The sequence below is a fragment of the Phascolarctos cinereus genome, unplaced genomic scaffold, assembly GCF_003287225.1.
Source record: "Phascolarctos cinereus isolate Bilbo 61053 unplaced genomic scaffold, phaCin_HiC Scaffold_5;HRSCAF=322, whole genome shotgun sequence".
Lineage (NCBI taxonomy): Eukaryota > Metazoa > Chordata > Mammalia > Diprotodontia > Phascolarctidae > Phascolarctos > Phascolarctos cinereus.
The window spans coordinates 9240903-9268768 of record NW_027555958.1 but is presented as its reverse complement, the minus strand read 5'-3'; the positions used below and the strand labels follow the sequence as shown (position 1 = coordinate 9268768).

At 48.1% G+C, this 27866-nt stretch overlaps 1 protein-coding gene and 1 pseudogene across 1 annotated transcript in view; both read right to left on the bottom strand.

Moving 5' to 3' along the window:
* MLPH (melanophilin) overlaps nucleotides 1-27866 on the bottom strand; it is a 68285-nt gene that overhangs the window by 14651 nt on the left and 25768 nt on the right. The window contains 12 exon segments of the mRNA XM_078154611.1: nucleotides 141-233; nucleotides 790-933; nucleotides 3604-3789; nucleotides 12755-12838; nucleotides 17685-17854; nucleotides 20370-20571; nucleotides 21124-21243; nucleotides 22450-22472; nucleotides 22475-22546; nucleotides 23224-23262; nucleotides 25026-25159; nucleotides 27025-27246. Coding sequence (XP_078010737.1) covers nucleotides 141-233; nucleotides 790-933; nucleotides 3604-3789; nucleotides 12755-12838; nucleotides 17685-17854; nucleotides 20370-20571; nucleotides 21124-21243; nucleotides 22450-22472; nucleotides 22475-22546; nucleotides 23224-23262; nucleotides 25026-25159; nucleotides 27025-27246 — 1489 coding nt within the window.
* Nucleotides 6448-8326, bottom strand: LOC110198072 (3-phosphoinositide-dependent protein kinase 1 pseudogene; annotated as a pseudogene).

Genomic DNA, 27866 nt, shown 5'->3' with positions numbered 1-27866 from the left:
CAAACCAGCAGAGCAGCGACCCCTGGCATTCCCGTTCAGTTCTGGGAGCTGCGGCTGGGGCTTGGCTTGCTGTGGACAGTGATTCCATCCTCCCACTCCCCCCACCATGCCCCACCCAGCCTGCAGTGCCTTCTACCCACCTGTAGGTTTGATTTCTTCCTTGGTTTCTCCCAGGTCTTGACAGGAAGTCCAGCGGCGCTGAGGGCAGCAATTCGAGATTTTATATCTGACACCTATGACAAGACCCACATGTTAAATGCATACGAAAACCCCTCATCCAACTGGCTCACTAAATGAAACCTGAGAACAGTCCTCCTTCTCAGCACGCTCCAGCCTAAGGGTTCTTGGCCTCTTTTTGTGTTCTGGATTCCTTTGGCATCTGGTGAAGCTGAGGGACCCCTTCTCAGAACTATGTTTTTAAATTAATTGATATGCTGGGGAAAATACTAGTGAAAGCACAAGGCTGAGCTATCTATCCATCCATCCATCCATCCATTCATCTATCTTTCTTTCCATCCATCTATCTCATCTATCTATCTTATCTATCTATCTATCTATCTATCTATCTATCTATCTATCTATCCATTTATCATCTATCTACCTAACTGCAAATTCATTGTATGTATATAGTATGTATACACACATACACACACATATGTATGTAATTGATAGAATAGTAATGTAATTCCCCTCCCCTTCTTTGTATCCTCAGAACTTCACTTAGTGCTCAGCACAGAGTAGATTCTAATAAATCCTTGCAGACTTGACATAAGATATCCTGACAATTACCTCCCTCTCTGCATGCTGAACTTCAGTGGCTGTCAAGGCCACTCTGTCCTCCAGCTCTGAGAGCGCTGACTCAGGGCTTCTGGTGCTTGGGACTCGTTCCTCAAGGTCAAGAAGCCTATTCTCCCCTCCATGTGTCTGGCCAGCCTGGAGAAAATAGGACAGAGCAGACTTAGCTACATGGGTAAAAGCCTGATCCAGATTGGGACCGGATGCGGGGCTATCCACCTACAGTGTAAACCCAGATGTAAAATGAGGGGGTCAGACAAGATGTCTACAGGATCTCTTCCAGCTATAAATCTCTGATCTGTCAATCATTGTCCCTGGAGGAAGCTGGAGACAAGGTGGGGTATGGAGGGTTGTGGATAGTGAGCCGAAGCAGATGCCAGTAAGCCCTGGGTTCAAGTCCCATCTCTGACACATACAGGCAGCATGATCCTATGCCAAGTCTCTGCCTCTCCTTAGCACTCCAGGCAACTCTCTCTAAGCCTCCAAGTCACCCAATTGCATGAGCAGAATGAGTTCTTTCTGCTAATGAAATCACAGGTTCTGTCTGTGTCCCCACAAATGGCAGTTACTGTGAAAAATCCTGAACTAAAATCCTTCTCCCTTGCCTCATTGTAGCGAGGCCTGGAGAGGACCCTGGAGCCTTCAAGTCAGTGGAATGAACATGTTGCATGTCTGATCAAGCTGGAGAGGGCTGGCATAATGGGTAGATGGAGGTGAACATGTTTGGCACACTGATGCTGGCTTGAACATCTGCTGTCTGAGAACCAGTCCAGCTCAGTGTGGGGAGGCCTCGAGTGTTGGGCACCAGGTTATGGAAGTTGATGAAAACCTATCCACTAGGCATAGAGGGTTGCAATCTGCCTGGTGGGAGGAGATACTCTGAGACATTAAGGATGCACAGAGTGGAGGGGTCCATGCTTTAGTGGGAGGCCAGACTCAGGGATAGAAGAGTCCTGGGGGACCCCCTAGTCTAACCCCTAACAGACAGGAATCCCCTTGTCTGCCAAGTTGGCACCAGCCTTTGCCCGAAGACCTCCATGGAGGGCTGGGGGTGGACAGCCCAGAGTCCATTTTTAGATAGCACTCAGCTGTTGGGAGTTTTTCTTGACATCAGCCAAACTTTTTAGCTTCTACCCAAGGCTCTTTGCTCTTTCCTCTGGGGCCATTCAGGCCAGGTCTAATCACCTTTGTCTGTGATAGTCCTTTGGATACTTGAAAACAGCTTCTCTTCTCCAGCCTAAACACCCTCAAGCTTTTCACCGGAATCTCACGTGGCAGGGATTGAGCCCCTTTGTTCCCTATCCTGTCCTCAGGTTCTGAAAGACTGTCTCAGATGGCAGGCCCTAAAGGCACATACATGGGGTCTGTCCAGCTTTGAGAGTGACTAACAGAACTGGTGGAAACTTTTCCCATAGGATGGGACCACCAGTGAGACCAAAACAGGGCCGCTAGGGGGTGCTATAATGCACATAGAGCCTGGAGCTTGAAGTCAGGCAGACATCTTCCTGAGTTCAAATCTGGCCTCAGATATTAGCTGTGTAACCCTAGGCAAGTCACTTCCCCCATTTGCCTCAGTTTCCTTAGCTGGAGAAGGAAATGGCAAACTACTCCAGTATCTTTGAAAGGAAAACCCTAAAACGGGGTCATGAAGACTTGGAGACGACTGAAACAGCTGAACAACAACAAATGAGAACAAAGTCACATTTGATCCTGGTGTGAGCCAGCTGGCTTCGTCCCATTCCAAGGCTGTAGATGGAGTGACTAGGCCCTTGTGTTTAGTGTAGGGGGATCAGTGTAGACCCATTACCCCAACTACGTGGCTTTGGAAAATCCATTTCTTCTTCATCATCATCATCATCATCATCATCATTTCTTTAAGGCTTTCAAGCACTTTACAGATATTATCTCATTTTATTTTCACAACAACCTTGGCAGGTAAGTGTTCTTATTATTCTAATTTTGAAGATGAGGAAATTGAGGCAGACAGGGGTTAAGTAACTTGCCCAAGTCTTTCTGAGTCCAGCACCCTATTCACTAGCTAGCTAGCTAGCTAGAAACTCATTTGAAGATGATCTGGGGGTCCTAGGGGACTGCAAACTCAACAGGAGTCCATAGTCCTGCAGGATAGGCAAAAAAGCCAATGAGATCTTGGGCTTCTTTAAGAGTGAGCAGCGATGTCCAGGACCAGGAGGTGATGGTCACTGGTCAGCCCACACCTGGAGTCTTGCATTCAATCTTGGGTGTCTAATTTTATGAAGGATATTGATGAACCTGGAGAGCATACAGCAAAGGTGAATGGCCTCCAACTGAGGTCATAGGAGGGCTGGTTGAGGAAACAGGGAAGAGAAGAGAGGGGTGGGATGGACACAAAGCTGGCTTCTAGACTTTGAAAGGCTGTGCTTGGCAAACTTGTTCCCCAACGTTCAGAACTAGGATCAGTAGGTGGTAGTTACAGAGGGGGAGATTTGGGTTGGATACAAGGAATGACTTCCCAACAATCAGAACTGTGCAGAAATGAAATGAGTAGTGATCTCCCCATCACTGCAGGATTCAGGCAAAGGCCTGACTGCTTGCCAGGAATGTTGGAGCGGGGATCCTACTCAGGAAGGGATGGACTAGATGTCTCCCAGCCTGAGACACCTAATGCCATAACCAGCCCTATTCCTTCTAGGGAGCTCTTGGGTTGACAGTTGATGAGTGGTCTAGTAAGTCTGCTGGCATCATGCTCCTTTCCTGACACATTCTCACCAGGCCAGGCCGGAGGGCCAAGAAGTCAGGTATGGAATAGCCCAGGGTGTGGTTACCAACCTGCTGGGCCTCGATGGGTCCGCTGCCAGCTACAGAGCTCCTTCCCGGGCTCAGCCCACTCTGGCCCTCCTCTTCTTCCTCTGAAGACCCTCCCTTGTCACTGACCTTGCTGGTCAGCTCCCCGAGTTTGGTCTTCAGGGCCTCTTCTTCTATGTCAGCCTCCGTGTGGGGCTCAGGCCCAAAGGACTGAAACAGAGAAGCAAATGAAACTGGCTTCGATTTCCTGTCCCCTCTCCTTCAAGTTCTGACCAACAGAAAGTTTGAGGAGTTTCTATCTGCCTGGGGCATAACGTGGAGGGAGTGGAGGGAGTTAGCTCTCGGGGATGGGGACCAGACCTGTAGTTAAGTGTTAAGGGTGGAGTTGAAACCAATCACCCAATGTTAGCTCCAGTGACTAGGTGAAGACAATTTTTAATTGAATCAAACAATCAAAACTGAGTGTGAACAGGGCCTGTACACCTCTTTGAATCAATCAAGGCCACAAAGGAAGGAGCCCCCTGGACTTACAAAGAGTAACTTATTATATCAAGAAGTCAGGGAGGGAATTCCCAGCCTCTACTAAGTCAGTTTAGCATATTCATAGTTGGGAGAAAAAGAAAGACTAAAAATAGTCCCTGCCCTCAAGGAGCTTACATTCTAATAGAGGAGACAATTAGTAAGCACCTGTGTACTATAAAATATACTGCACACCCAGCTATGCTACTTATTACCTGTGAGACATTGGGAAAGTCACAAGCCTCTCAGGGCCTCAATTTCCTTATGCTAGAAATGGGAGGGGTTAAACCAGAGCTTCTCTTTCAGATCTGAATCTAGGAGCCTAAAGAATGGAAGCTCCCTGAGGGCAGGGGTGGTTCAGGTGGTCCACAGTCCCCGACACAGAATAAACGCTTGATGAAGCATGTTGATTGGTTGACTAGATGACCTCTATTGGTCGTCTCTACGGGTCGATGAAGCCTCACTCTAACTGGAGTTTTGTCGTTGGCCGGAGATATGATTGTGTGCAGGTAGCTGCACACGAGAAACTCCCTCACTAAGGAAAAGAAGCAGCCTTGTTCACCTGCCTGGCTTTATGCCAGCCCCCGGATGGAACAAGGGGCTCTTTTAGTCTCTGTCTCCCCAGTGACTAACAGAGACACCTAAGCAATGAGTGAGACATTTTCTTCCTGGATAGAATGTGTGCTCCAAGAGTAAGGACTTTTAAAATCTTTGTCTCTCAAGTACGACCCCCCCCCCCCACCTCAGCCTCGAGAGGAAGGGGGCACGTGGCTCTGGCCACAGTAAAGTAAATAATAAATATTTGTGGACTGAACTAATGGAAGGTAAGCTTCTCACAACAAGTTCCTCACCTCTTGTCCCCACCCTAAGCACCCAGCACTGTAGTGCTTAGCACTTAGTAACAGCTCATTAGTCCAAAAACAGTTATTAAGTACCTACTAAGTGCCAGTCACCTGCTAAGTGCTTTATAATTCTTATCTCATCAGATCCTCACAACTCTGGGAGGTGAGGTGCTATTATTATCCCTATTTTACAGAGGAGGAAAGTGTAGCTCAGGTTCACACAAATGACTAAGTGTCTGAGGTTGGATTTGAACTCAGGTCTTCTGTCTCCAGGCTCAGCATTCTTATCTATCAGGGACTCACGTTTCAGTCTGGCACCTCAGCCCCTTTGACAGCCTGGGAAAGCCCCTTTTCAGAATCGTCTTTTTAAGCATACGAAATAAAATACAGAGGGTTACAAGGAAACCAATTATATTGACACATAATGCTCAAAATGTTTCTAAATCCCAAGTTCAAGGACTCCAGAGTCAGAGCCTATGTGAAAGTTACCCAGAGCCCAGTGCCGGCTGTGGTCAGCAAGTGAGTCACAGTAGCAGCAGCTTCAGTCAACACAGCCAAGGAAGAAATGTTTGGGGTGGGGGGGGGGCGGTGGCAGCGGCACTGGGCGGCTGGTGTGTGTGGTGGAAAGGGTGAGAGGCTTGGCCTCTTGGATTCGAATCCTGCCTCCATTTATTCCCTGTGACTTTGGGTGCCTCCCTTGCTGCACATATAAAATGAAAGGGACAGGCTCGATTTTCCCTTGTGGCCCTTCAGCTCCAAGGCTCCAGTAAGAGCCTCAGCTAAGAGGTATCTATGAAGGAGACAGTCAAGCTTGGGCAAGATGGGGAAGGAGGCTGTCCACCCATCGATTTGACTTCTCTTCCCCAAGCTAAGTTCCTCTCTCCCCCGTGCTCCCCTGAGCCCCAGTTGTACTCCCCATTTATGCCCCGCAGCCAACCATGCTTTGCCTTTCTTCCACCTCCCCCCTTCAGTCTGCCTTCAGACTTCTCCACACTTGGCTGCTGGCTGAGGTGGTTACAATAGAGAGGTATTAGCGAGCTAATGTATTATCCACCTCCTAAATAACACGCTTTAAACCCAGTTAAAATATATGCTGATTGAATGGAAGTTCTGAGACAGAAAGTAAGCTTCTCAAGGGTAGAACATAAACCTTGAAGGAGGGGGCTGGGCTGTTTTGGGCTTTGTTTCTCCACGTGCTTGGCACACCGGTGCTCAGCAGAAAGCCTGGCACACAGTAGGCCCTCAGTGGGTTTGCTGCTTACTCAGAGGATATAAAAAAGGCAAAAGCTGCACTGGCTTTTCAGGAGCTCACAGTCTAATGTAAAGCACTTTGCAAACTCTAAAGAGTTCTATATGCCAGTTCTTGCTGTATAAACTCATTCCTGAAATCTTACAGAGAAGGATAAAGGAAGATAACCTAGCAGGACCACGTCGGACATAAAATAACAAGAAGCAAAGTAGAAGGCAAAAGCATTTTATTTCTGCCATATGTAAAAAAAAAAGGTGGAACAGGAGAATAAAATTAAATTGAAATCAAGCTTCAGCAGAGGCATTAAAGAACTCTCAGGCTTCAATGATCATTGAGACCGAGCCTGATGGAGGATGAGGCAGGAGAGACAAAAGCAGTAAACACACCTCCTCCTGTTACCTAGGTAGGACTCAGACATGGCCAAAGAGTTCGTAGGACAGAGGGCAGCTGCCAGGGCTCTTGGCCCTCCCGGGGTAAGCTTTCCTAGACAGCAGCCTGTGGATGGTTCTGGCATCTGCTTTGACAAACTTCCTGGATCTTCTGGCACCACTTATGAGCCGTCTCCTTTGGGTCTATCAGGTGATAGGTCCTCTGAGGCGTATGAACAAAAAAGGTCTTAAAATTCTTGGCTTCCGCCCACAGTTGTGGTGACCAAGGGATTTCTCCTTTCGGGACTTTGCTGACAGGATCCACGTAATAGAGGTGAGGTCCTTCTGTAAGAAGCAGCTGGCGCCGTCGGGCAAACAAGCCCTTCCGCTTGTCTACTGGGCCCATTTTCAGAATTAAATGATTGTCCACAAACCGATGCCACGGGTTCCCACTAGCCTGCTTCTCCAGTAAGAGTCTTTTCTCCTCTTCAGAAAACCTTAGGTCCAGCTCCAAAGAATTCTCATCCAGTTGATGAATGTAGCCTTCCACATGACCAGTGGGCCTTTGAAGTAAGCATGGCTCTACCATCCAAGGAATGGGAAGAAGATGAAGGTGGACCTACGTGCTGGAAAATGTTATAATTTCCAAAGTCATTTTCATCTTCATACACAGAAACTGAGGATCCTGGGACCAGGGGAGGAATCTGAAGATGCAGATTGTCCCAGGTGATGTTCTCAAAGAATGGGTGGGCCTTCAAGGCTCTGTATCTCCCCATTTCTTCACATCCTAATCGATTTGTAGAATCCGAAACCAGAAGCTTTCCCACGAGATCTTTTGCCTTTGGGAAGAATTGTTCTGGAAAGTCATATGTTAGCTTAATGATCTTCTGATATACAAGATACTCATTTCGAGCTTGGAAAGCAGGCAGGCCTGCCACAAGGTAGTATATTACGCACCCCAGAGCCCACAGGTCCGAACTCTTGCACGCACTTTTCTCCACGAGGAGTTCCGGTGATATGTAATATGCCGTGCCCACAAAGGAGTTAGCCCTGGCTTGCTTACTACAGGGAGGCAGTATTTTGGCCGATCCAAAGTCTGTAATTTGAATGTGCATCTCAGCATTTAACAGAATGTTTTCAGGTTTCAGGTCCCTGTGAATAATGCCCTGCCCGTGCAAGTACTCCAGGGCCAACACGATCTCTGCAGAGTAAAACCGGGTGCAGGGCTCATCCAAAGGACCCAGTTTCTGCACGTATCTTTGGAGGTCTCCGTTTTGGGCGTAGCTGAGGCCAAAGTACAGTTTCTCCTCGTCCTGAAAAGTGAAGTAAAGCTTGACAAAGAACGGGTGGTCCAAGCGGGACATGACATCCCGTTCGCTGGTGACATATCGTGCCTTCTTCTCTCTAAGGATTTGCTTTTTCTCCAGGATTTTAATCGCGTAGTCCTTGGAAGTTGACAAGTCCCGGGCCAAGACCACGGTGGCGAACGATCCTTCACCCAGGATTTTGCCAAAAGCGAAGTCTTTGGGCGTCTTCCTCCAGGGCCGCACTGGGTGCTGGTCCTGCCCAGGGGTACCTAGGTGGGTGGAGCTGGGCCCGGCCTCGGCAGCGGCAGTTGCAGCTGCAGCTGCAGCGGGGTCGGTAGGAGTCCAGGAAGGCGTTGTGGGAGAATCAGGCTGCATCGCTGGGCTAGGAGAGGCGCAGAAAGGCGCGCTAGCTTCGAGCTGAGCACCAGGAGAGGACTGGCCTGCCGGGCTGCTGGCCACGCTACGCCTTGGCAGGCGCCGAATTCGCGGTCTCCAGGATCCCAGTCCACGACCTTCAAGCCTCCGAGGCTCCCAGAGTGTCTCCTCCGGCCCCGAGGCAGAGCTAATTATGTAGTCGGGGTCCCGCCCTCTCCTTTCCCCCTCCCCCTTGTTGCCTCCCCTCCCTTCCGCTGCCCCACCCTCGTCATCAGGATTTCCTCCCTAAAACCAATTAGATCAACTGAGCAAAGGCATCCTCGGGTCACGTAAAGGTGAAAAAAGGGAGCGAGAGCTAGAAGGCAACAAAGAAGATAAAAGTAAAAAAGTCATGCGAATTTTTTATAACTTTGTTAATAAAGAGCTTGGACAGGGCCCCGATTCCAAGCCGGCTCCTCGGACTACCAGCCTGGAGCCCATTTCCCTGCACCCCTGGCTGGGGTGGGTGGAGTGGGGGTACCGTCCAGCAGCCGGTGGGTGATGCCCGAGGCGCTCGGGAGGTGGGCTCAGTCCTGGACAGATATTGCAAATGGACAAGGAGCTGAGTCCAGAGTGAAACAGGAGGAGAAACAGGCTGGATGGCCTTTGGAAAATGGCAGAGTTCACTGAGTGAATGAACTAGAAACAAGGCCTACTGGAAAACAAGCAAACAGCAACAAACCGCCAATATTCTTCTGCAGTGTTTGTATGACCCTGTACGCTTTTAAAAACGAAAACTGAGCTTCACGCGGAGGGCAACCGTGAGGGCCCAGATCCGAGTCTTCGGGGCATTTTATCTGACCCCTCCTTTTCTAGATAAGTAAACTGAAACTCAGGGAGGGAAAGGGAATGAATCTAGTCAAAGTAACAAAGCCGATGAGTAGAAAGTTAATCTTGCTACTATGGGTCAGAGCGGGGATTTAGTCCCACGACTCTTAACGCTAAAATAAGCGAGATCTTGCCACCAAGCTACATCTCCTTCAAGTTACCACAAGCCGGAGCAGATAGGGAAGAAGAAACGAGTTCAAGGACATGCTCAACTCAGTGCTGATGACACCATTCTCCGCCAACACCCTCCTCCTTCCCCCAACACACCCCACGAACTCCAAGGACCACCTGTTACCTCCAAGAGAAAATACAACGGCCTTTCTTGAGCTTTTAAAGCTTTTCCCAGCCCACCCCTTGCTTACCTTTCCAGGTTTTTATGCCCAGCCCCCTCCATTCCCTCAATGATACCGCGGTGCTGTCCTTGTTCTCCGCCCAGGACTTTCCTTTTCCTTTTGGATGCCTTTCACTGTCTGGCTCTTGGGCCAGGAATGCTTCCCCTCCCCAATTTTCCTTCCTTCCTTCCTTCCTTTCTCCTTTCCTCCCTCCCCCCTCCCTTCCTCCCTTTTCCTTCCCTTCCTCCTCCTTTCCTCTCTCTCTTCCTCTCCACACATTTATTAAAGGTCTGTCATATATCAGGCCTAGATGCTGTAGTTGCAAAGGCAAAAAGTGAAAGCAATCCTTGCCCTCCCAGCACTTACAACTTACTGACTTTTTTTCCCAACAAATATTTTCTTGACGTTGTCTCTCCCCCCCTCCCCCCAAGGCTCTCCCTACAACAGCAGCTCTTTTTATTAGCTCTAATATTACTTAATATTCCAGGATTTCAATAGGGCTGTGATCTCGCTGATGTGTGTGTCTCTCTACTGGGGCAGATTGCAGCCCATCTATCCTTCCATCCATCCATCCATCCATCCATCCATCCATCCATCCATCCATCTGTGCCCTTCCTGTTCTACCCTTGCTCATGGCTTCCCACAGGTCTGCCACAGGAGGTCTACCCTGGTATTTCAGTGATACCAATGGGGCACACTCTCACTATGTGACACACTCATTTGAACTACAGTCTTGCTGGCTCTAAATTGAGTGTTTTAACCACTAGGCAACCTAGCTGCCTAGAGTTGGAAAGACTAGAGTTCAAATCCTGCCTTGCATACCATCTGTGTGAATTGGAGCAATTAAGTTCACCTCTGAATGCTTCGGTTTCCTTATCTGTAAAATGATGGGGGTGCCTTTTGTCTCAAAATCAACGATCCTTTGAACACCTTCCCTCTCTGTAATTTGTTGCTGCTTTCTCATACCCAATCCAATGAGGCCCCTTTCCATTATCCTCTGGTGGATACTGTTTTTCCATTCCTTCCCAGCTGCCACTTTTCAGGTTATATAGCCATATACCAACCCTGCTCCCTGTGATCAGGTCTCCTGTTAGCCAGAGATGTAAGACATGACTCTTCCAGTAATGTCCTCCCCCTCCCCAGCCATGCCTCATGGTGAATTGCTGGGGACTCTGCATTATCAAAGATGAGATCAGTGATGCCCACCTCACTTTATCAGGAGGGGTCATCACTAGACCTTGGCCACTAGCTGAGGTTTTTTTTGGGGGGAGCTATATCACGCATGAGAACCATTAATTATGGCATGGAATGAATGTAAAAAAGCATTTATGAAGAACTTTCTATGAGTTAGATGCTGTGCTAAGCAATGGAAGTGCAAATTCAAGCAAGGGGGACTGTCCCTGCCTTCAAGGAGCTTATGTTCTAAAAGTGAAGACAACACAGAGAGGGGAGTGGTCAGCGGGGAGGAGAGTTTGGACCAGGAAGTCAGAGGGAACAGTGATTGGCCAATGATTGATAGGTCCTGTCCAGGAACAGTGATGTTAATTTAATGACTGTTCTCTGAAAGCTTGTTCTTGGTAAAAGAAAAGGTTGGAGTTGACAAGAGACAAAGATGGCTGCCATAAATTCATTAAGTGGTGATCTGGGGGAAGCTATCCTTGGAAGGTCTAGGTTCTACTCACACCTCTGATATGTAACAGCTAGGTGACCATGGGCAAGTCACTTGTCTCTGAGCTTTAGGCAACCCATTCCAAGTGTTAAATTACAGACCATTTGGGATCTGAAGTCATTGGAGCATATTCTCACACTGATGAGATCTTGAATGGATTGTCATATTGGGGGAGTTAGATGATTATTTGTGGTTTACTCTAGTCATAAACGACCAGTTAGTTACGTAGAGATACTCCCTTCTGAAATTATTGCACTCATTTTGGATATAGTATGTACCTCTTGAACATGCACATGCTTTCTCACATTTGAATGTGAGGGCTATTTTCATTTCTGTCTTTGTATCCTATGGCTCAATATAGTGCTTGGAACATAGTAAGCACTTAATAAATATTTATTGATTGATTGATATTAACAATACATACTGTATGAGGAAGTGGAGAGATAGTTTAGAATTCGAAGACCTGAGTTCAAATTCTGGCTCTCCCACTTTGCCACCTCAGGCAAGTCACTTCCCTTCTCTGAGTGTCCGTTTCCTCATCTGCAAAATGAAGGCATTGAACTAGATATATGGTATAAGGGAATTCTTGGTTGGCTACAGTGTGGCCTGGGAGGCTTTTCAGGAAACACTTTTTAAAATTAGAGCTGTCCCAGAGTGTCATGGACTGCACTCAGGATTTATTGGCTTAGCTGGATCTCTTGCCAAACCATGCTGCCAGCACTCAGGCTATATTTCTCATCCTACTCAGGACTTTGGACTCTGCCCCTGGGAAGCTGGCTTCTGTTTCTGCCTCATCTTGCCCACAACCAGGGCTCCCTGCCTCTTCCCTGCTATCCTCCCCACTCCCCCCTCCAGTTCCCCTTCATATCTCGTTCTCCCCCATTAGAATGTAAGGCTCCTTGAAGGTAGGGACTGTTTTGCTTATACTTGTATTCTCTAGGGCTTAGTACAGGGCCTGGTACCTAGCAGGTACTTAATAAATGATTTATCTTTCATTCATTCAAGGTCTTTCTCATAATAATAATAGCTAACATTTCTATGGCATTTTAAAGTTTGCAAAACACACCACCTGTATTATCTCACAGCTAGTCATAGACAGTCAAAGTCTGCAGGTTCTTGGGATCATAGGCTCAGATTTGGGAGGGCTAGTGGTCTATTGCTCTGTTAAGTGATTTGCCCAGGGTCACCTAGCCAGTTAGTGTTGGAAGTAGGACTTGAACTTGGAGTCTTCCTGACTCCAAGCCGGCCATCTGTCCATTACTCCGTGTTGCTTTTTGCCTCATACATCGTGGGTACATAGGTTGAATTTGTTCAACCCAGCGTCTGTGCAAGTAGCTAGATGGCTCAGTGCATAGCGCAGCAGACCTGGAGTCGGGAAGACCTAAGTTTAAATCCAGCCTCAAACATTTAGTTACTAGCTCTATAACCTTGGACAAATCACTTATTCTATCTGCCTCAGTTTCCTCATTGTAAAATGAGGCCAAGAGTAGCACCTTCTTCCCAGGGTTATTTCAAGGATGATATGAGATAATGGTATAAGGTGCCCTATTTAATTCAACAAGAGGCTTCCATTTCAGCATCATGATTTCCTTTATGAAGACAGGACCAGGAGGGAACATGGCTTCGCAGGGTGTGGCTCAGCATTACCTCCTCCCAGGGTACCAGGATTCTCTCCTGTAGCTGGGCCAGCAGGCATTCAATGGCCAGAAGGCGCCAATTCATGTCAGGGATCTGCGGCAGGAGAAAGAGCAAGACAGCAGAGGAAACAGATTCCACTTCCCAACATTGGCGCCCACCACCTTGGAAGCACCAGAGCACCCAAGAGGAGCCCGTAAGAAGAGGCCCCCATGAGAGGGCCACAAAGGAACCACAGAATGGAGAGTCTCGAAGGGATGCTAGCAGCCTTCCCCAAGGAAGCCCTGCTATTAGAAATCATTGAGTCACAGATTTCCAGCTGGAAATGAGAAAATGGAATCACAGAGAGCTAAAGTGATTGGCTTAGGGTGAGTTAGGAAGCTGATAAGAGTTTGGCAGTAACCCATGTCTTCCTGATTCTAACACCAGCCTCTGCTCAACCCCTATCACCCCAATCTGCCTCCCCAGTTTCAGAGTTCAAGGCAGAAAACTGGGTGACTTGGCAAGAGAGATTGGGAAATCACAGGCATAATGAATAAACTAAAAAAAAACCCAATTCTTATGGGATCATAAGTTTATCTAAACCCAGACAGCAGATATTGGTGCCTCCTGTCCTTCCTCTCATTGGGAGCAGGGATGTTTACCCAACACATCCAGTAAGAACCCCCTGTATTGATCCACACCGGATGGCACACACATTATTACATCCACACTGATGGAGGTGAAGTGGCCATCGGGTGATAAGAGCCTCTGGTTTCCTGCCAGAATCCAAGGGTCTACATAAAGGGGTAATTTTGATTTCTATTCGTCACCCCAAACCAATCATTCTTTTGGGCTAAGTTCGACTGAGAAAAATCAATTGTCTCCATTTCAATTCTACTGACGAGGTGAAGTCTCTTGTCATTATTGTATCTGCTTCTTATTTGGTTTATTTGAAGAGAGGAAAGGGATAGGGCCATGGTTTTAGCCTGGGCCCCTCCAGGCACTCAGGGTTGGAGTGGGAGTATCTTTCTAAACTGGGAGAGGTGTGTATCATAATCAATCAATCAATGGTCCTTTTATGTGCTAAACCCTTGGCTCTAATGAGTCATTTCCTTAAGACACTCAGATCAATATGATCTGATCTGAAGTAATTCCCCCTTCAACTCTATCCACTGTGAACATCTCACAACAGAGCATATTCACTGGACAGCTGCTACCCCAGAGCATGGAGGGAAAAAGCAATTCCAAATTCGAGTCAGGTCCCCAACCTGATTAAAATCCCTGAGACAAAGTAGTACCAGGGCAGTTAGGTGGTACTGGGCCTGGAGTCATAGGGGCCTGGAGTCATAGAGACCTGAGTTCAAATTTGACCTCAAACTCTTGCTAGTGGTGTGACTCTGGGCAAGTCACCTCATCACTGTCTCAGTTTCCTCAATTGTAAAGGGTGATAATAATAGCATTTACCTCCCAGGGTTGTTGTGAGGACCAAATGAAATACTATTTGTAAAGTACCTGCTACACAGTAGGCATGATATAAATGCTAGCTATCATTATCACCATCATCATCACCATCATCATCACCATCATCACCATCATCACCATCATCATCACCATCATCATCACCATCATCACCATCATCATCACCATCACCATAATCATCACCATCATCACCATCATCATCATCACCATCATCATTGCCACGTTGAGGCAGCATTCGACAAGATTCAGAGTCTGAAGACCTGAGCTCAAATTCTGTCTTTGTCATGTACCACCTGTTTCTTTGGCTTCCTCTTTGCCTCTAAAATGGTGGAGTTGGATGGTCTATAAGGCCCCTTCCAGCCCCAGAATGACAATGGGAGTGTATGATTTTTTGAAATGTCAAACTTAGGTCAAAAACAGGAAACCAGAAATATAGAAAAAATCCTGAGTAAATCCTGGAATTTTAGAAATGGATGGGGCACCTGAGAGACCACTGGGTCCAAACTCTTCATGTTCAACATGGAGTCAGAGAATTTGTAACTTCAAGGTCCCACCACAAGACTTGGATGACATTCCTTGCCTTTGAGGCCACAAAGGGAAAGAGAAACTGTTTGGTTTTTTGCAGGGCATGGGGGCTGTATCCTCATATCTTTTTATGCCAGACCCTCTGTCAACACCCACCTCTGACCCATCACCAGGGCTGTCAAAGGCTCGCAAGCAGAGGGCAGCTTCTTGGCAGCTCATTTCCACTGGGAAAGCCCAGAGCGCTGGGCCCAGAAATGGCCTGCCTGTGTCTGTTGTCTGCACTAAAATGAATTGTTTTGGTGCCCAAGGCACCAAATGTGGCTTCAAATCATCTTATAATTCATGGAATGAAAATAATACAAGTTATTAAGACCAAGTAAGCTGAGTGGGAGGAGGAAGAGACAGAGTTTCCATGAGCACCAAGAGCCTGGGTTAGGCACAGAATCTTCATCAAAAACCCGTGGAAGATCAGAGCATCATAGGTCTACAACTGGAAGGAATTCAAGCCTCTCATTTTACAGATGAGGAAACAGAAGCCCAGGCCAGTAAATGGACTTATCTAAGGTCACACAGCAACAGTGGACAGTGATAGGAATTGAACCCAAGTCTTCTGGCCCTAAAACCAGGGCGTTTTCCTGCTGGGTCACATGGCTTCCTTACTTTGAAGTAGCTCATTTCCCAGCCCCATTAAACAGGTCTGAGTAAACAGGACAAAAACCAGCTGTGTTCCAGGCTCATTGGCTTTATTGATTTAGCCAACGCCTGAAGCGGCTGAGCACTTAAATTCATTTGAAGCCCTCTCCCTGGGAGCAAACCTTGGACCAGTCCTCCCACCTTGGTTAGGGGGTCAGATCTCGGACATGTGCTTGTTTAGTGGCCAACTCACCAATTAGTGGGGGACGTCTGAGTCATCCTGGAGGCTAGGGGCAGCGGGGTCCTGTGTTCCCTGCACCTTGGAGAGCTTTCTCTAGACCTCTCATGGGGTCAGGGAGCGGCTCAATCCCCTAACCTGCCTCCTTTCGAATCTCTTATTTGTGGGTGAACAGACCAAAGTCCTGGGTAAACTTCCTGTTACAGCCCCCCCTTTGAAGAAGTTGTGCGGGCACAGGGCTGGCCTATGGAGAAGAGGCTCCAACATCCCTGGAGCAAAGGTCAGGCTGGCAGAGGCAGAGGAGCTGGGGACTGGAGGGCCTTACTTTGAAAAATTAAAATAAAATCTCATCTGGGTCCCCTGACCATTCCAGGGATTGGGTGGGGGGCTATTTTTCTCCCTATTTTCAAATGAGGAAACTGTACTTGTTAGAGATGGAATGATTTCAAATGATAATACCATCAGTCTAGATCTGGAAGGCATCTTTGAAGCTATCTATGCTTATGCCTTCACTTTACAGATGAGGAAACTGGGGGTCTGAGAGGATCAGAGACTTAGAGCTGAAATAATAATAATAATAATAATAATAATAATAACTAGTATCTATGTAGTACTTCAAGGTTTGCGAAGCCTTTTGGTTATTATCCCCATTTTACAGATGAGGAAACTGAGGCAAGCAGAGGTGAACTGGCTTGCCCTGGTGCACAGCTAATATCAGACATAGGATTTAACATGATCCCGGGTCCAGTGCTCAATCCACAGTGCCAAGCAGCTACCTCCCATGTGGTCTAAGACTTTCTCATTTTTTTTTTTGACTAGACAATGGGGTTAAGTGACTTGCCCAGGTTCACGCAGCTAGTAAGTGTTATGCGTCTAAGGCTGTATCTGAACTCAGGTCGTCCTGACTCCAGGGCCAGTGCTCTATCCACTGTGACACCTAGCTGCCCCAAGACTTTCTCATTTTACATGAAAGGAATGGCAGCCTCCCCTCCCCTCTTTTCCCTCACATTCTGCCAGAGCACCTGGTCCAATTTTTCCTTTGCCCCCTTTTCTCCCTGCCTTCTTTTATACCTCACCATGTATGTGTCATGTTCAAGCAGCCCCAGCAGAATGGGAGCTCTCAGACTACATCTCTTTTGTCTTTGTACACCCAGGGCCCAGCGTGAGCCTTGGCACCTACACTATGGGAGAATTACTCGGGGCAGAGGAAAGGATGAAACTCATTGGTGAGCAGTAAATCTGACAGCCTTTTACATCTTAAAAACCCCGAACCCAACCCACAGTCTTGTGATCTGCAATCTCCCCTTTCGCTGCAGGGGGTTACTTAGTGTATCCAATTTGGCCTTGAGGTTATAAGACTTTAACACATCTCCTTTAGTTCTTCCTCATGAAACCACATATCATGGTGAATATTAAGCAGACTTGGAAATAAGACTAATTTTCCAAGTCTAAACTTGACTGTAGCTCACAGGTGTTCAATGGGCTTTAAACCAGATCAGAGTTCCTAGGCCATCAAAGCAAGGTCATTTCTATCTTCCGGGTAAATTTCTTAATTTTCCACAAAGCATGCCATGCTGCAGGGTTGTATTGCAATATTCCATCTGCCTTTGGGAATGTCTGATTTCAATGCTATTGGAAACCTATGGGCTATGATTGAGTCTAGCCTTGGAAAAAGGCAGTATTTGTCAGAGATGCCGAAGGCCAGGTGGCTGGAGCAGGCTGGTTGAAGGATTTCAAGCTTTGGTGCCTTGATGTGCAGTCAAGAAAGGGAGAATTTGAGAAAAGAGAGGGGAGAAGGCCCAGGGCAAATGACCAAGGACCAGGGCCTTTGGGCCCAGTTCTCAGAAACAGCTGGAATTTTCAGGAAGCTGCCTGAGCTCATAAGGCCAAAGGCCTGCATTCCCCCTTAGTTACTCAGAGTTTCTCTAGCACGGAGTTGTCAGCATTTTTGTATGTAAAAGAAAGCAGTGTGCAAACACGCTTGAGCACATTTTCTTCTAACATTCTCGGTTCAGTGTCTCTGCGTGGAGTCTATCACACCGAGGAGAAGGATGGAGGTGGATTCTCGGGAATCCCTGCTCTTACCTGGCTTTCAAAGGGAGCTGTGCTTTCCGGGGAGGAAGTCCAGCTTCTGCGTTTGGAATGGTGGGTCGGGTGGGCTGCTCTCTGGTGGTCCTCTTCAAGGTCCTCGTCTGAGATGTCCATGTTGGCAAAGTACTGGACTTGGGGCTGGTCACTCCCCATGGCTTCTCCCTCTGTGGAGGATGAGTGGGTTTGAATTCTGTGGGGAGAGTTTCATGGATCTGGAAGTGGGAGGGACCCCTCTCAGCCCCTATGATTGGAAGACCATAGATTTAGAGGACTAGGGGCTCTTAAAGACATTTGAGTCCAGTCCCCTCATTTTACAGGAGAGGAAACAGAGGCCCAGAGAAGTTAAGGGCCTTGCTCAGGGTCATACAGCCAGTTCTTGGCTAGGCAATCCAGGGCCCCTGACTCTAAATCCATTTCTCCATTACTCAAGCCAAGTCAAAGCTCCTAGTTTAGATAATCAGAACTTAAGGCCTCAAAAGTATGGTGACCAAGGTTGACCTCAAAGAAGAGATATAAGAAGGCATCTGCTCCTACTTCTTTATAGGAGTGGGGGGCTACAGGTATGGAACACTGCATACTTACCAGACTTCTTGGATCCATTGGTTAGTTTTGCTGAACTTCTCCCGGCCCTTTGCCCACCTTCTTTTTCACTCTTTATTATAAGGGGCAGGGCTCTGGGAGGGGGTGAGGTGGAACCATTGGGAAGTGGAGGTCTTACAAAAATCGCCATGTATTTATTTTCTACCCATCTTGTATTTCCTTACACTTATCAGTTTCCATGCTGCCCCCCCCACCCCTGCAGAGTGTAAGCTCCTTGAGGGCAGGCACAAGCTCATAATTGTCTTTGCATCCCAGAGCCTAGCACTGTGCCCGGCACATAGTAGGTGCTTAACTAAAAATGTAGAATGAGATGTATATTTTGGACATGACCGGTGTGGGAATTTGAATTGCTGGACTAGGGTTTTTTCTTAGGGAAAAAAAAAATTCAGTGGTGGGAGGAGTAGGAAGGAGAGATAATAAATGCAAAAATAAGTTAAAAAAGAAAACACAAAAATACTTTTTTGGTTAAATTGACTGGCCGAATTTTAAGACTACTTTTATGTCTACAGACCTTTACAGGATCCTAGCTCTGCTTGGCAGCTGGCAGATGTTGGCAGGGAAAAACAGAAAGAGAAAACATGGATGGGGGTAGGGGGCAGACTTTCTGCTTCAGGACCCTATGATAAGATTCCCCAGTGCACTGATTGAGTAATGCTATTAGAGGCGGCTTAGTGAGCAAAAGCTCAGCTTCTGCCATGACCTCATTGACTGCAGAATTGAGAGGGGCATGAACTGCGGGGCTCAAAACCTCATCCCTCCCCCAGGTGGGATGGGGGTAAGCAAGCCTCTGAATGCCAAGGATTGTATCAGGAAATGAAATGATGGCAGAACAAACAAAACTGGAGCTGGAGGAAGCTCTTGTCCATCCCCTAAATGGAATGGAGGATCTTTCAATGAATAGCTCTATGCAGAAGGAGCCTTACGGGGCTGCGTGCTCTGATGCAGCCACATCCCTAGAATCTATGGTTGTAGGTGACTTTCTCCAGAAGGCTGCAGGCTGAGGATCACTGGAAACTTAGGATTGCAGAATGATCCTTTTTGATCTGGGAGAGACCTCAGGGGTCATCTACTCCAACGACAGAATCAGGATCAAATGAGATATTTGTAAACACCCAGCACACAGTAGGTGCTACATAAATGCTTATTTCCTCCCCTTCTCTCATCTAGTCCTACCCACTCATTTTACAGGTTGGGAAGGGAGGCTCAGAGACCTTTCCCTGACCTCAGTTCCAGACTGATCTCTTTGCTGGGATGGATCGCTGAGTGCCCAGTGGAGCTGATCTCTCTTCCAAAGGACGCCCGTCAAACACCTGAGCCAGCTATCACGTTCCCTGCTGACTCTTCTCTTCTCCAGTTCTTTCCACCCCCTTGCATCTGACCCAGACTCCTGGCCCTTCCCCAGCCCAGCTGCCCTCCTCTGGATCCTCCAGCTGGTTGTCGCACTTTCGAGGATGGTGGCCCATACAGCTAGTCCCTCAGAAGAAGGCTTGTCCCCAGACTGCCTTTCTTGTCCCGTGACCAGGAATGTCAGAATACTCACCAATCCTCATTCTCCCAGGGCCAGCCATTTATGGCACTCCCCCATCCCCCAGCCCAGCCTCCTTCCCAAATGGTGGCTCGTTTCTTGAATAGAAAACGGACTTTTTGGACTGACCAGGGATTTCATCAGTGTCAGGAGTTTGTAGTGAAACCTTGTCAATGCAGGTCAGCTCTCCTTCTGTAACTCATTGGTCTTAGAGCTACCTGGAGGGGAGGGCCTGAAAGGTTAGGGGACTTGTCCAGGGCCACATGGCCAGCATGGGTCAGAAGCCATACTGGAACCCAAGTCTTCTGACTCTGAGGTTTGCTCTCTAGCTATTCTAATACAGTGTCTCTCATGTATTCTTAGAAACATTGAAAAATAGCTTAGGGGGAGACAGAATTAATGCAACCCACACAGGGATGCCAAAAAGGGGGTGCTGACCAAGAAGGGCCTGCAAGCCTTAACCCTAAGTGCACACCTCTGTCCTATAGACCGGGGTGATGGTCCAGGTTTCCCGGCTGATTCCACCTCCCCTCCCAGAGGACCCTGGAGCTCACCAGAGCTGGGCTTTCTTTCCAGGCTGGAGTCTGAGAGCACAGACACCTTGGGGCTGCTGCATCCCTGCTCTTCGAGAAGGTCCTGAGCCTCTGGGGTGAGGCTGGCATCGGTGATCAGGGCATCTGTCTGGGAGGCAGCTTCCTCATCATCGGCACTGGGATCATCTGAGAGGGTCTGGTCACAGGGCTGAAGACCCATGTCCTTTGAAATGAAGGATCCGAGGGTTTCTCAGCATATCTGTTACCATGGGGCTTGTTGAGAGCCAAGGAGAGTGAGAGCAGAGCTGACCTTTGCCCCTGAGATAATTCTGGTCTAACTTTGGTGGGAGACAAGAGCACGGATCCTAGTGATGGGATCCGCATTCAAATCCTGGCTCTGCTCTAATACTCACCCCCTCAATGGACCTCACTTTGCTTCTTTATTGAAAAAAAAAGAAGGGTGAGGTGGATGATTGTGAAGATGACCCCCAAGGCCCTCCCAGCTCTGAATCTAGATGAGCTATTCCCTGCCTTTAGGGAACTCAGAGTCCATCAGAGAAGTCAGTGTGAGTACAATGCAGAGGACTGTGGGGAAGGGTCAGTAACAGCTTGGGTGGGGGCTGGTCCTCGTGACTGAGGACAACCCCACTGCCTAGCAGGATTTCCCCGGTGGATGGCGAGACACTTCAAGGCGTCGATGTGCTGGCTGCCAGGGAGGCCAGGAGGGAGCAGAGGGGCAGGGGGATGGCAGCAAAGCCCACCCACCCTCCAGTACCTGAAGGCCATCCAGGGCGGTTGGCGCTGGACAAAGCTGCAGAGACTGAGGACGAGACTGAGCCAAACAGTCGGAGTCGACTTCAAAGTCAAAGGGATGAACTGACAGCAGCCGCTTTTCCTTAGAAGGGGGTGGCAAGAGGGAGAAAGGGCAAAAGTCAAGGGCACCAGCATTCACGGGGGGCACTGGGAGCCTAGGCATACCCACGTCTGGTGCCTACCGGGGGAGGGGAGGGGGAGCCCTGTGGAGGGGACTTCCAGGTATGTGGGGGGCATTGGCTGGGTCTTCTTCATGGACCTTAAGAGTAATAGCTGACGTGTCTATGGGATATTAAGGTTTGTGAAGTACTTTACAATAATAATAATAATGATAAAGCTAGCATTTACATCGCACTTCAAGGTTCAAGAAATACTTTACATATATGATCTCCTTTGATCCTCACAACAACCCTGGCAGGGTGGTGCTATTATTATCCCCATTTTATAGTTGAGGAAACTGAGGCAAACAGAGGGCAAAATGACTTGCCCAGGGTCACCTGGTTAATGGAGCTGGATTTGAATTCGAGTGTTCCCAGCTCTACCCATGGTGCCCCCTGATGTATGAGCTCATCTGATGCTCATGGCAGTGGTGAGGGAGATGCCAGGCAGAGCATACCCCAAGTGTCTCTCACTGGCCCCTCATAACAGCTCTGGTGTGGGGGGACTGCAAAGGTCTTATTCCCATTTTACAGAGGAAGAGACTGAGGCTCTGAGAGGATAGAGAAGTAGCCCACCCAGGGCTAGTTGATAGCCCAGCCAAAGCTCGAACCCAGCCCTTTTGAGTCTGTAGCTCTCCTTTACTATAGAGGCCTCATGCAAAGGCTGCTCTAGGATGGATGCAATATGGGGTTAAATCACTCACTTGCTATGTGACCCTGGGCAGGGGACTGTGCCTCTTTGGGCCTCAGTTCACTTAGCTACAAAGTGAGGGGGCTAGATGAGCCCTAAATCTTGGACTGCCAAAGGCTCCCTGAGCGTTAGGAGTGGAGGGGGCTGGAGCAGACATTTTGGCTTGCCCAAAGCTGGCACTGGAAAGGGGATCGCTGTAACCCAGACAGGTGTCAGTGGGAGGTGGGACCAGAGCTGACATGGGCTATTTGCTGAGTTGGCTCTGGACTTTGGTCACTCTGGCCTCATTGTCTGACCTTTGGGGATTGAGAATTCAGGATTGGAAACTCCTGTGATGCTCAAGGGCGCCCAGATGGTGACTGGTCCTGACTGCAGGGCACCAGTGATGTGAGAGAAGGGACTGTAGGGAAGGAGGGACAGGCACAGCAGGGACACTCACTCTGCTGAGATGCTGAGTCTCGGGCCATCCGGAGCCTCATCTTCAGATGTCTGCTCACTTTCCCCGCTGTCTCCGATGGGAGAGAGCTGTGCTTCACCTGTGATGGACAGGAGACTGGCTGCAGCATCGATTTAGAGCTGGGAGGAACCCTAATGGTCATCGGGTCCAGCCCCTTTGTTTGACATATAAGGAAACTGAGGCCAAGAGGGGCTAAGTTTCTTGTCCAGTGTCACACTATTACTGAGTGCTGAGGCAGGCTTTGAACTCAGGTCTTCCTGAGTCAAAGTCCAGTGCTCTATCCGCTATCCCTCATGGCCTTGGAGAGTCACAGGTGTACATGGGAGGATAGGGGGGAGGGCTGATTCTCATTGAAGTATTTGTGTTTACTAAGAATCCCATGGATAAAACATTAGAGTCCAATGCCTTCTTTCCTTCCTTCCTTCTTCCTTCCTTCCTTCCTTCCTTCCTTCCTTCCTTCCTTCCTTCCTTCCTTCCTTCCTTCCTTCCTCTCTCTTTCTTTCTCTTTCTCTTTCATTTTCTCTTTCTTCCTCTTTCTTCTCTCTCTCTCTCTCTCTCTCTCTCTCTCTCTTTCTTACATAGATGGAGTCTGTTTGAGCCCTGTCTTCTTTCCTCTTTATGCAGACACCAACCACTTCAAGTAGAACCATAACTAGGATGGGGAAATTGGGGCTTTTCCTCAGGGCTCTGGTTAATTCCTTGAAATTTAGGTAAGAATGTAAGAATGCCAGCAAAACAACCACCCAGGCCACTTACTGTTCATGTCTGGCAGACTGTGGGATCTGTTGTGAAGACCTGGAAGTAAGGGGAAGACATTCATTGAGAAATGAACAAGATGATGTGGATGCTTGGCAAACCTTAAAAGCACACACCCATGTTATTTTACATCATCATCATCATCATCATCGTCATTGTCATCATCGTCATTGTCTTCGTCTTTGTCATCATCATTGTCTTCGTCATCAGCAACGTTCTCGGGAGGCATCTTATGGAGAAAGACCATGCCAGGTGCCTCAGTGCACAGGGTAGACCATTGTGAGTCAGAAAGACCTCAGTTTGAGCCTGGCCTGAGATGCTTACTAGCTATGTGTGACCTTGGGCAAGTCTGCCTCACTTTCCTCTTCTGTAATATTGGGATTATAAGGGCATGTTCCTCCCCGGGTTGTTGGGGGGATCACTTGAGATAATGTATAGAAACGGTAGCTGGTAGGACTTTATTGTAGGCAAGAGTCAAACCCAGGTCTTCCTGAGTCTGAGGCCAGCTCTCTGCCCACTGCACCACACTGCCCCTCATATTAGCATGAAGTCTTGTTCTCAGACATTGACCGCCACGCTTCTCCTTCCCTAAGAGAGGCTGAACCTGGAGGCAGGAAGACCTGGATTTGAATCCTGCCTCAGATAGTAGCTGGGTGACCCCAAGCAGCTTACTTTGCCTTTCTGGGTCTCAGTCCCCTCCTTTGTAAGATGGGGTGGTTGGACTTGAACACCTCTGCGGGCCTTCCTGCTCTAAATCTTGGGTCGAACTAGAGAGCTCTGCTCTGGAGGGGGGATGCTCTGCTCTCCAGCCCCATCCTTAGATCTGCCTTCGGGGCTGGAGACAGCGCAGCTGAGGGATACTGAATGAGTCCTTGGCGGATCAGAGCAGATACTAAGGAGGCTCATGCTGCACAATGCTGCCATCTGCTGGGGAAAAACAACATTAGCTCTATTTATAAGATCTTAGATGCAGAGAGTGAAGGGACCACGGAAGCCTTCTACTTTGATTCCCCCCCCATTTTACAGATGAGGAAATTGAGGCTGGTGGAGGTTAAATGACTTGCCCAAGCAGTTGTCCCCATTGCTGAATGGGGCAGGGAATGATTCTACTACTTGATTCGCTCTTGTTATTTACATAATTTTTGTCTTAATTGTTTTTATTATTAGAAGACTGCTAGATGACCCAGTGGCTACTGTGCTAGTTAGGGTCAGGAAGACCAGAGTTCAAATCAAGCTTCAGGTACTTCCTAGCTTCGTGACCCTGGACAAGTTACTTAATCTGTTTGCCTCAGTTTCCTTATCTGTAAACTGGAGATAATAACAACACCTACATATGAGAAGAAAGTGAAATGCTTGTTCCCATGTCTCTGTCTCTGTCTGTCTCTCTTTCCCTCCCTTCTCCCATTATCTCTCTCCCTCATTCTCTCTCCTGTTCTTTCTCTCTCTTTCTCCTATTCTCCCCCTCCCACATTCTCTCTCTTTCTCTCTTCCATTTTCTCTCTCCCCTATTCTCTCTCCCCTATTCTCTCTCCCTCCCTCCCCTCTTTCTCCTATTCTCTCTCTCTCTCTCTCTCTCACACACACACATACACACACATACATCTGTGAGGCCTCCTGCTGTAATTTGCATAATTTTATTACCTAGGGCAGTTCACATTCATCTGGGAAAAGAAACCAGGGGCTCCAGAGGCAGACTGGCCCCTAGCTGTCCCTGTGAAGGTCACAGTCTGTTGTATGCAGAGAAGACCAGGCTCGGAGAAACTCAGACCCCTCCTCCCCTACCCAGTCTACCACACTCTTACCTAAAGCAGGTAAGTTACTGTGTTCATGCTGCATCCTTCCATAGAGAGAGCGCATCACTTTGTCGCTACCAAAATGCTTAAACCTTGCTCTCACATGCTCATAGTACCAATCGAGGGAGCCTGTCTTCACAACTCTGCCAAAGGAAAAGAGACATTCTTGTGAACCAGGGAGTTAATGCCAAAGTGTGAGACCACACGGACAATACAAGCACCCAGCTCTTTTTCTTTTCTTTCTTTTTTTTTTTTTTTAAGACAATTGGGGTTAAGTGACTTGCCCAGAGTCACACAGTTAGTGAGTGTTATGTGTCTGAATCCGGATTTGAACTCAGGTCCTCCTGAATCCAGGGCTGGTCCTCTAGCCACTGAGCCATCTAGCTAACCCACCCAGCTCTTTTTCTGAGGTCATCACCTCATTCACTACACCTTGATGCCTCTCACAACAGTCCCACTATTCAAAATCTTAATAGTTCAGAGATCTCTGATGTCATCAGCATTGATGCCCCCTCCACAGATCCTGATAGTGACCCCTCCATGACTTAGTCATGCCTCATTTTTCAGAATGGCTCTTACTGAGAAGTTTACCATCTTGAGCTAATATGAGAATGAGCCCTTTTGAGCCTTGCTAGGCTGGTCTTCCCTTAACAGGGTGGGAGTGTGTCTCAGCCCCATTTACAGCCTTCGCATCCTGCTACAGAGGTTGTATTCTCCCACCATAGCCTTCAGAACCACAAGCTCACCTACATGCCCCGTGAGGACATCACAAAGGACTTCAGTAGAAGGATAAAAGTCCCAGCTTGCATTCCTATAGGACTTTAGAGATTACAAAGGACTTTTTTTCACTACAACCCCATGAGTTTTGGTGGAGTGGGAAAAAAACCAACCAAATTTGAGTGAGTCCCTTAGAAAGTATGGTGCAGTGGACAGAACCTTGGATTTGGACTCTATGGCTTTGGGTTCAAATCCTAGCTCTGCCACTTACTACCCGTATGAGCTTGGGCAAATCCTTAGGCCTCAGTTTCTTCTTTTGTAAAATGAGGAGGTTGGATTCGTAGGCTCACAAAGTAGACAACACAGCTCCCTGTGGGGCACTGGAACAATGGGGGGCAATTGGGGGGCATTGAATAAAAATAAAGGAGTGGTGGAAGCATAGGAAAAGAAAAGAAGATAGAACATCTTGAAAAACCATCCCTATATGTTTCATCTGTTGTGTAACAGAGTTAAAGTCATAGCGATTACATTATTTTCCAAATAAATACAGAGAATCCAAGTTATTACAGATCAGTGGTCAAGGCCACTGACAGGTCTTAATAAGCGACTGATGATGGCAGGTGAGTGTGTGGTGCATTGTCGGGTAGTCCAGCGTGCATCGGCAGGAATATGTGCCTATGATGACTTGTTTACAGTAACGATACTACATTACTGCGATATTGTATCATCAAAATTTCAATGCAGAAAGCCCCACAAACACACAATGAATCATTAAATTTAAGATACATCATTTAAAAAATATGTATTTTATATTTTTTGAAATGACACAAATTTTTAAAAACCGTCAAAAGGTTAAATAAAGTAGATTTCTGGGGGGGGTCACTGAGTAATTTTTTTTTTTAAAAGGGGGCAGTAGGCCAAATAAGTTTGAGAACCTGTGAATCAGATGGTCTCTGAGACAGTTTCTAGTTCTCAGTCCATGAACTTTGTAGGTTGCATTATTCTCCCCATTTTACAGATGAGAAAGATGAGGCTCGGAAAGGAAGTGACTTGCCCCAAATCTCACAGCTGAAGGCCTATATCAAACCCAGGTCTCTGCTGACTCCAAGTTCACTGTTCAATAATCATCCCTAACAATAACTCCGAATCCCACAGACGAGCGCTTTCTTTGCAGGCTTCCTGCCAATGGAGTTGACTTGGGCTAACAGTCAGCTCACCCCGCGCTGCCCCGCTGCTGGTCCCGCAGCTGGTCCCGCAGCTGGTCCCGCAGCTGGTCCCGCAACGCCCTCACCTGGCCAGCCGGCACGCATAGCAGACCCAGCCTTGCGCTCGCTGGTTGCGGCTGCAGCACTTCGGGCAGGTGTAGAGGTGACAGTCCAGGCACTGTCGCTTGCTGCTGACCAGGAAGCGGTAGGGCTGGAGGCAGCGCCCGCAGTGGGTCTCGTTCAGGTGCGCCTGGCCCGAAAGCAGCTCCTTCTTCGTGCTCTCCTTCCGGATCTTGCCCTTCAGCTCCCTTAGGGAGGTGGCGGAAAAGAACAAAGTGCCATGTGAGGAAACAGAGGCCCCGGCTGCGCAGCTTCTCCCAACGCGAGGAGCTGAGGGCTCGGTGCCCGAGGAGGTGGGTTCTCATGCTAGCTCCGTCCTGATCAGTCTGCAGGGCTTCCCTGGAGGCTCCGGGGGGCCTTTCCAGCCTCTCCGGAGCTTAGCAATGGTTTTGCATAGAGTAGCCGCACCTCAATAAAGCTTGGAATTATTGACTTAAGGAGACTTTGTAGATGGATTGATTGGGTCAATAAATATTGCTAAATGTCTGTGTACAGTGCCCTGCACGTACACAGCATGTAAGATCATACCTCAAGGGCTGGAGGTAGCATGGGGACCTCCTAGGCCCACCGCTCATTTTACAGATGAGGACACTGAGGCTCAGAGAGCTCTTGGGATCCAAGCTCTAGAGCTGGAGGGGCCACAGGGACCACCCAGTCCCACCCCTCATTTTACAGCTGAATTAAAAGCCCAAGGCCCAGTTTAGGCAACACTCTTAGAACTGAATTGAAGGAGGAGCAGGGTGTAGGAGGAAGAAAGGATGCTGGGTCTGAGGTGAGCAGAGGGGAGAGGGATGAGGGAAGAAAGGGT